We start from the raw sequence: 9411 nt of genomic DNA, 5'->3' as shown, positions 1-9411 counted from the left end.
ATCCCTGGGATATAGCCTGACATGTCCCTGCTATGCATGCTGTGATAGGATGCCTCTCTGGTCTATGCATCACACATCTGACCCTACCAAGTGTCAGGCAGGACAATTTTATAAGTATGGCATTGTCAATGAGCAAGAAGCCAAGAGAGGTAGACTTGTCCAATTGGAGGTGTACATCATTTGGAACGGCAGCTCCATGTCAAATGAGGAGGAGCAGTGTCATTGCTGTTCAGCAGAAGTATGATTGCTGAGAATGTTACGCAAAAGACTACGTACAACAGTTCCCACGACCTGTGACAATATGCTGGAGTGCATGTGAGAGTGAATTGTGTGCAAAACACAGTGATGTCACACATGATCATGAGCACTTGTGTTTCAGCTGACGCACAATTTGGTAGTGCTGGCATCTTTCCAAGAGCAGAGTCAGGTACTGAAATGCATGTCATTGTTCCCCTACAACAACAGTTTGAGTGACTCGCAACGGAATGTGCTGTCTTTCACAAGCTTTCCGGTTATTGTCCAGAAGAACGCACTTCAACTGAGTCAATTGAATTTACAGAACAGAAAATCAATGAATCGCGTGTGACAAGGAGGCAGCGCCCTGCCTCCTTGTCACAACAACATAGCATAGGGGCTGCATTTAGAGGTGGTGGAGAAAGGATGAAACGGTCACAACCAGACCTCAGCAGAAGTTGTCAGCCCTGTGTTGTGCTGCAAGCGCTTGGCCTTAAGGCCATACTCTAACCGCATACATGTCGTCACAAGTCTCATTTGAGCTATATAGCATTTGTTTGTATTTCTCGTGCTGCTCGCTTGCATCTCTCTAGCAGCGCTTTTACAGGAATCTGGATAGAGGACCAGATTGAGCATTTAGAAAGCATGCGGTTTCCCCATGTACTCACATTGCATTGCGCATCTTGTTGGTCAGCCGGGAAAAGCCGCTGGTGAAGCCAGACAGGTTGGTGGGGCTGCCGTCGGACTTTGGCAGCGACAGCTCCTTCTTCAGGAACTTGGAGGCCGCTCGGTCAGCACGGTGCGCTAGCACGCTCACAATCATGCCGGCATCGTACGCTGGCCCGTTCAGCGCGCTCGGCCGCCGCGCATGCCCATTCCCCTTCTCCTGTGCCCTCGCCTGTTCACCATTCGCCCTATGCTTACTCCACTCTCCCTCTGTCTAAACACTGACAATCTGCCATAAGCATAGCCCATAACAGGTGCGTGCTATCACAGATGAGAGTGTAGCGCAGTCCTTGTTCTATCCTAGGCTGTTTTGTCATTCCAGCACTCAGGTGGGACTGAAGGCAAATATCTACAACGGAAGACAGGGCCGCATCCATGGATTTGTACTGTCTCCTTCTGGAGGCCTGGCCTGCAAGCCCGCCAAAGCTTACAGGATGGTGTGAACAAGTTGCCATCTTGAGCATTCTCTAAATTCTGTGGCACACCTGCTTGTAGTTGGTGATGAGAATGCCAGTGTCGAGCTGCATCACGACCAGCGCTGCAGTGAGCGGCGCGCAGAGCTCATCGATGCGCTGCCGGGACAGCCCTTCGCCGTCCGCATCAAAGAGCCCCTTCAGCAGCTGCAGATCGTCCTCCAGCATGTCCACGTCATCTATTATAAACCACCTGCCGGCACATGCTACACGCATCCTCACACAATCCCTTTCCCGTGTGTAATATCGACAAGGTCCCCAAACTGCAAGACTGCTTTGAAGAGAGGAAGCCTGTCACCAATGCAGGAACATATTGTCTGGCTAGATGCTGGCACTAAATCGATTGCCATGCAGCTTGATGAGTCAACCGGCTCATTCTAGCATGGGAACCAGAAATGAGGAATTGCACCTGCAGGGACCACCATGCAGCAGGACTCTCAACAGCGCTTCCACAACCGCCCCCAACAGCGCTGCGCTGATGCCTGCAGCCACGCAAAGCACCACGCTTACACTCACTCCCTGCTTCTTAGACAAGCGCTGCTACGACAGGGCAGCAGGGGCTTATACTCGAAAACACTCTTCTGCCCCAGTCACGCATGAGTGAGACATGCCTACTTTCCAAGAATGACGTCTCGAGCGAAGCGAGCCAAACACTACATTTCGAAGGACCCAATGCATGCGCATGCCCTGCTGCAGGCAGACGGGTTCCCCGACAAACGTGCACAGAAGAGGAGGGGCCGGAGCGCACCTTCGTGCAGCTCCTTGGGGGTGGCCTCGCACAGCGCGCCCAGGGCCTCGTCGATCTGCTCCAGCACTGGGCCTAATCTGGCTTGCTGCACGCTGTGCCGGTACACCTCCTCCACCAGCGCCTGCCGAAGGTCCACGTACACCACCTGCATCCGCACGGCAGGGCACGATCCCATCATCCGTGCCAGAAATGTATGAACAAAGTCTGACATTCTGATATAGAACGGGTTGAGCTAACGTCTCCAGCGCCCCTAGGCTGATGCTAGCAACCGGGCCGGAAACACATCATTCATTCGTAATAGTCTGGATCGCTCCGCATGCGTTGGTGGGCGAAGTCGCGTTCTACATGAAGCATTTTCTCAGCAGGTAGCTGCAGAGAGAAATGACCTTGCTTTGTGGAGCACTGCTTTCGGCAACAGTGCTGAAGTTTGCAGCGGTGTGAAGCACTGTGCGTACCTTGGCGGCGATGTAGGCATTGAGACGTTTGGCAGCCATGTGGATGCTCTGCTGGGCCCCGCCAAACAGCCCCTCCAGCCAGGGAGCCTGCCCCGCCGTGCTGCTGGTCTCATCATACCTGCCAACACATGCACAGACGCTGAGCCCAAAACCACAGCACCACTCACATTACAACCCTTGCATACCAGGGTGGAAAGTGAATCCTTTCAACATCTGAACCCCATTGCTAAATAAATTGTCACTGTGCTCCATATGGTTTATATAAGTGGGGCATCAATGTGCGAAAACAGATCACCGTGAGAGGACGGAGGCGGACAGGGCCGGGAGCCTGATCAAGAGGTGGTCCAGGGAGCTGAGGCGGCACGTCAGCGCCGTTGTGGTGAGCTCGGTCGAGTCCGGCTGCTGCTGCGCCCTGGCCGACCCCGGGGCGCGGTGTTCCCTGCCGTTGTGCTTCCCACTGCACCATTATGGCATTCAATGTCAATGTGAATCTGCAGCGACGAGCGCAAAGTGACAGCACGGTATCGAGGACAATTTGATGAGGCAGTATCTCATGGTCTGCTTGGCATCAGAAATAAGCTCAGATCAGCTCTAGAGCTGCTCGCATCTGCTCTGCAAACGATGCATGCCTGCCTCCCAGACATATGGGCAAATGACTGCCAGCACTGTGACACAGTAATGTACATTGCTATGCAGCTGCAGAACACGCAGGGGCGGCAGCACACGAATTTGTGAGCAGGCGATTGAGCAGCCAGATCGTTGCCGCGAAGCAGATCATCTGAGCAGGCTGCCGTTCCTCATGCTCCGGTTGTTTGCCACGTCGACAGTGAAGACTTGTGAATTACTTCAACGTATCATGGCCACATGAGGTGCCATGTCATTCTCTGTGAACCTGCCTGGGCAACTAGTCATTGGCCAAAGGGAAACCTTTACACACAGGCAACCACCCCTTGCACAAGGAGGTGCGCACTTGTCGAGGGGGAGGGTGGCGGGCCGTGTGGAGCCGTTGCTGTTGGCGGACTGGAGCTTGAGTGCCACATCACGCTTGTACCGCGTCAGCGGCGGCAGCGGCGGCTTTAACGCCTCGGAGCTGCCTACCCTCGCCATTAACCCATCCACATACCTGCCGCATGCGAAAGAGTTGGGGCGAAATCATCGAGTTTTATGCGCCCAGGCTCTGAGCGCGGTTCTAAATGGACTAGGAATTAAGGAATGGTGAGGATTCAGGCCCTTTGAAATGTATGTCCAGCACAGACTGTCTTATATGCTAATTATCTTATTGTTACCAGATCAGAGTTTTGCAGTATCTAGTATGTGACCTAAAGCCTTTGCAAACACGTGCTAATATAAACAGCGTGGCCATGTGTCCGATTTACAATGTTGATGACTGCCTACAATATCCATGATGTCATAACAGAGTCACGTCAGCAAAGCGCACGCTCGTTCCATGCATGAGCATGCGCTGCACCGATACCACTGTGTTGTGAGAGCTTAGCAGGAAGAGGAAGGCTGTCAATACGAGCAGGAAGTGTTTCCTGCCTTTGGCCCCTGTCTGCTCCTCTACTAAACTCGTCACAAATTAAGTACACTCATTCGAGACAATAGGGGCTATCTTGAGGTGGTTTGACGGTGTCATGGTAAGTAGGCGCGCACCGCTGCAGGATTGAGTCGATGCCTTCGACGAGGGATCGCGCAACGTCGAGGGGCACGGGCACGCGCATGGCAAACAGCGCATCCACCGAATCCTCCGCCATCTTCAACATCTCCACACAAGACCTGGCAAGACAACCGCACTTCAATCTTGTTGGTCATACTTGCCTAATTTAGGCCCAGAAACCAAGCCAGAAACCTCTCCAGCATCTCCCTGTCGCGGCCATGCGCGCACCTCAGATCAGTCATCCTTGCCTACTTCAGCCGCAGAAGTTTTTGGACACGCATTTCTGCCCGGGTAAGTCGATCAGTAACATTTGACACAGCTCATTCGACAGCCAATGAGACATTGTTGGCAAGTCTTCCAGGCATTATCCGCGCCTAATGCCTGGTCTTTTCTGCCGTATGCGGAGTTCCCGAGTGGTGCATGCATTCCGGAATAATTGGCACTCCATGCAATGGCAGATATCTTGCACATGCGTTGCTTGAACGGCATGCAATGCCTGAATGCACATACCCACAGCTGCCATGAAATAAGAGAGCGGGGTGGGTCAGCGGGGTGAGTAAGCGCGCTGACCTGGAGCAGCCGCGTGGCTGGGTGACGGGGCGCCACTCCTCGGCGGCCATCAGGCGCTGCGTCCAGGACTGCAGCAGGCCCAGCTGCCCAGCCGCCCAGCTGTACAGCACCGGCTGCAGATGCTGCGCAACCCCCCAGGGCTCCAGGGGCTGTAAAGGGTCCGCGTGCAATGCCAGCTGCTCCTCCAGATCCAGCACTGTCCTAATCAGGTCCAGGCTGCGCTCGTCCAGCTTCATGCCTGGCATGCACACATTGATGCCCATGTAATTAAAATATGTAGACAATGTGTTATGCCCCGACTGGTAAGGGGCGGCATTGTGTCCAAGCATCGTGCCCACGGTTGATTGGGTCTTGCGTGGATCTGGCAAGTCCAACAAGGGGTAGGATTGTGGCAGCCTTTGACTGCAGCTTGTCTGCAGGACGCACCTTGCCTCTTGGCAGGAAATTGTGCAGATGTTATAATAAGAATAGCCCATGTAGTACAAGTAATGTGTAGCTGAGCTGATGAGCTGTGCAGCTGAGAAGATGATGGATACCCAAACACAGCTGCAAGACCATTGTCTATGGGCCACGGAATACACAAATGCTGCAATTGACAGACATCGAGCTTGTTCGGGTCAGCACTGTGAAGCTGATGGGTTTTTAAATACAGCTACAACACAATGGTTCAGGGCCATGGGCCTTTCAGGCTGCACACAGCCCCACACGCTTGCCTCACTGCGCACAAGTCATGATTACGTGTCTGTGGGAAAGCCACAGCATCAATGAGGTGAGGTCGGCAAGAAAGTTCCAAAATGCGATGGGAGGAAAGTGAGCCTCTGACCAACATGGCCGGCCGGATGCCTTCTGTAAGCATGCCTGCTTAATGCATCATTCAGGATCTCCTGAGCGCCCAACTTATAATAGCTGGAGCGTCGTCTTCTAATTCAGCTTGAAGACGTGGCCTTGCTATAGGCTTCATCTGTTCTCAACCCTCTCAAATGGGCGAAATGACGCAATCAGATCGCGGGATCTGTCCAAATTTCACCATTCTTGCTCATTTGTTACATTCAGGATAAGCTTAGCGGCACCTGATGCGAGCCAGGCGCGCAACTGCGGGGCGAGGAGCATGTGCAGGTGCCATGCCGCCAGGCTCTGCGCGTTGATGACATCAGCGGAAAGAACAGGAGCATACGTCGACAGCACCTGCCAAGCCAACGCACCCTCTGTCAGCCCATATGAAGTGCAAACATGGCAAGGCAAGGTCTGTGCATTTGTCTTGCTGCAAGCACTCCGTGTTGCAGTTCTGTCCGAGCTTTCCCCACATACTCTCAAGCAAGCTTTGAGCGACCATATGCTGCAAGGTAAGGCTGTGGCATCCTTATGGATCTCATCCATGATGATGAGGATTCAAAACACTGGCGAAGGCGCGGCGCACATCTTCAGAGAGGCCGTTGACGCCACGCGCGGCAGCCGTCAGCTTCTCCTCGGTCGAGGCGGCAGCCGGCGCGCAGCTGCTTGCCATTCGCTGACAGGCCGCCAGCATAGACGCCCCAATGCAGCCCTCCAGCACCTGCCGCAACACACAAAACGATTCCCACTGCGGGCCGGACATATGAAAATACTCCGAGGCAACATCTAAAGCAGTGTGACCCGGCGTGCCAGCGGCTTTTATGCATTGGACAAGAACATAGTTGATTTGCACAGATCTGATGGGTGGCCATACTTCAGGCTAGAGTATTGTTCAGAGCCACGCAAAACCTGCAGCCCTGGGCAAAGAAGATGCTGTAGCCTGACGGTTGCGGGGAAAGGGGCGCACCCGGGCAATGCCCTCGCCGGGCTGAGCCGCAGACAGATGCTGATCACTCTGCATGCCCCTGGGGGAGTATGAAGAAGGGGTCTTATAATCGAGCGCACCCGGGCGACGCCCTCGCCGGGCGCGCGGCAGTGCACGGCTACGCGCATGACGTCGATAAGGCCGCGCATACGGCTAGTGCCCTCGGGGAAGGCGGCCGTGAAGTCGCTGAGCTGGCGGATGACGTGGCGCTCCACTGCATCGATGACCGCGCGCTCGATCGGCTGCTCGTCTGGCGCCGCGTTCTCTCCCTCCGCAGCCGCTGAGCTGGCGCTGGCCGCCAGCTTCGGCAGCAGCTGCTTCGTGCGCTCCAGCTGCACCGCGTCACCTACAACATGGTCACAGGGGAGATCTCAGCTTTGGACATTCCCTAACCGGTGGATTCCGTGCTACTATTTACCAATCTAATATCTGTCGCTCTCCTGCTTATGGCCTTTTCAGATGCAGACCACAACACAGTAAGATCAAAAACATCCCCATGCACTGATTATCTGATGGCTGATCTCCCCCAACGAAAGCACAAGTTTCATCCAGACGCCGTTGTGCTCTAATGGACTGCCTGCGCTATCCTTCGCAGCAGAAGAGCTTCTCTCAAGAGCCATAACAAGGAGAACAGTCCGACTCTAAGCACCGCAGTACATGGCATTCTGCTGCGCGCTCACCGGTGCGGCAGTACTCCCGGAAGTTGAGGAAGGGGGTGAGCGACTCATGCACGGCGTGGCTGATGCCCAGGGGCGGCCACAGGCGCGACGCCAGCGTTCCCTCCAGCTCTGCAGCCTCCTCACTCGGCCCCTCGCTGTAGCCGCGCTGCACCACCGCTAGCAACATCTCCGCCAGCCGCACGCGCACCCCCCACGGGTGCTTCCAGCTCAGCCTGGGGGCACGAACATTTGCGAGCACTCAGTTACATCCTGAAGGAGGGTGCAGAGGGTGTAGGAGAAGGGCATACTGGGCATTGGAAGCATCTGCAGGTGCTGTGAGTGCAGGCTGTGGGACCGCATATACTTAATTACACCTCGAGCCAGGGCGTAATGGGGAGAGTGCGTTGACCATCGAGAACACTTGCAGAACCTGTGAGGGCAGCGACAGGGTACTGTATGGCAACAGCATGCGATTTTGACTGAGGCTATCTGAGACGATGCTGAGGGGCCATGTATGTGACCTTGCTTGCTGCCTTCCTGCCTAGAAGGGTCGTACCTCGACTGGTGTTACATGGGACATTGCGCATGAGTGTCCTCCTTCTCAAGAGGATCAGGGGCCTGATTTGCCTTGTGCATGTCTGAGGCGTGTGCAGGCTATCTGCAGAAGGGGGGAATGCTGTGCTCACCTGGAGTGTGCAATGAGCTGCTTTGTGGCTGCCAGGAACTCCACCCCAGCCTCCTCATACTCCTGCTCATCGTACTCCTCTGCTGTTGGCACCAGCATTCGCCGCAGAGCCCCCTTGTAGTGCGCATGATCGTAGCTCCAATCACCCGTTCCCAACTGTGCAGATCAGAACAACTGAATTCCTGGCGCGCAGCTCATAGCGCAGCCCATGAGGGATCTCCATTCGCAATCTGGCATTCTCCATTTTCTGATATTGACCTGCTCATATTTGCAGTAATAAGGGTTGAAAGAATGCTGCTTACCTCACGCTGCCTGTACTTTTCAGCTGACCATGTAGCAATGCTGCTGAGCATGGTGGCAGTGGTTTGCTGCCACCGGGCAAAGCTCCGGAAGCTGCCAAAATTTTCTGGGCGCACGGCATGCAGCAGCCTGACTTGAAGCTGCAGGCTCGCCACAGAAGACAAGCGCCCGCCCTCAATGGTCGCCAGGAGTGCATTGTCTATGTGCGCTGCCCTCGCCTCGCTTAGCTGTGAGCACTCGCACAGATCAACACATTGCAGTAGCTTGACGCGCTGAGGAGGGAAAGAGACAGCTGAATCTAGACTGTGCCTACCTCTAGCTGTTGCCTCACAAAAATTCGGAGTGAGGAAGTGGCATGAGGGCCGCAGTAGGCAGAGAAGAGTGTGTATGCCAGCTCCTGGAGCTGATCCTCCGTCAGATCTGCAGGATCTCACTTTCCCCTTACGACAAGACGAGTCACAGAGGATTGAATAGCTGGCAGTAGAAGATTAATGCAGTGCTTCCTTTACAGGAGAGCATGGACGATCAAGACATGCAGCGGACTCGGGCATCACCAGGAGCCGAGATAGGCAAGTCAGGAGGCGAGTCTAGAACTTCAAAGTCTCCATTATCATCCATAATGCCCAGTCAACGATGCGAGTACACTCTCTTGATGGGGCAGAACCTCCAGTTTTCACGATAAATACTGCAGGACCTCAAGATAGCCACGCATGAGTGGGACACAGCTCATGTGCACTTATTTTGCATTGCAAAGTCACGTACATCAATGCTGAAATGACTTGTGCAGATAGTCGAGTAAAAGCATAAGTTAAGATGGCTCTCTGAAAACGCTGATTCTTGTCAGGCTGGTGGCACGATAACGTCCCATACATCTAGATCTATTGTGTCCTGATCCTCTGCGTTGCACTGATCATAGCCCTATGCGGAATTTACATTTCCTTTCCTCTCGCTATGTACATTCACCCCATGGGCAGCTTCCACCGCCGAGAGGAACCTGCAGGTGCAGCTGCGCTCTATCCAGCTCCGGTCACGATTGCTTTGAGTCTGTTGGAATCCAAACGCACAACGAAGAAGTGCACGCAAGGTCT

General features: G+C 54.4%; 1 protein-coding gene across 1 annotated transcript; it reads right to left on the bottom strand.

Annotated features, from left to right (window-relative positions):
• Positions 1-540: 540 nt before the first annotated feature.
• Positions 541-8376, bottom strand: COCSUDRAFT_46283 (DUF810-domain-containing protein; the record flags this gene model as incomplete). Its single annotated transcript, XM_005651409.1, has 15 exons — positions 541-1132; positions 1446-1626; positions 1843-1915; positions 2182-2326; positions 2637-2754; positions 2932-3093; positions 3607-3759; positions 4290-4412; positions 4864-5101; positions 5934-6048; positions 6281-6415; positions 6760-7025; positions 7360-7571; positions 8025-8179; positions 8326-8376. The coding sequence occupies 15 exons, from the start codon at positions 8374-8376 to the stop codon at positions 899-901; spliced, it is 2361 nt and encodes a 786-aa protein (XP_005651466.1). The 3' UTR covers positions 541-898.
• Positions 8377-9411: the final 1035 nt, after the last annotated feature.

The sequence above is a fragment of the Coccomyxa subellipsoidea genome, assembly GCF_000258705.1.
Source record: "Coccomyxa subellipsoidea C-169, whole genome shotgun sequence".
NCBI classification, from domain to species: domain Eukaryota; kingdom Viridiplantae; phylum Chlorophyta; class Trebouxiophyceae; family Coccomyxaceae; genus Coccomyxa; species Coccomyxa subellipsoidea.
The sequence above is the reverse complement of the archived record's forward strand: the minus strand, read 5'-3'. Positions and strand labels throughout refer to the sequence as shown.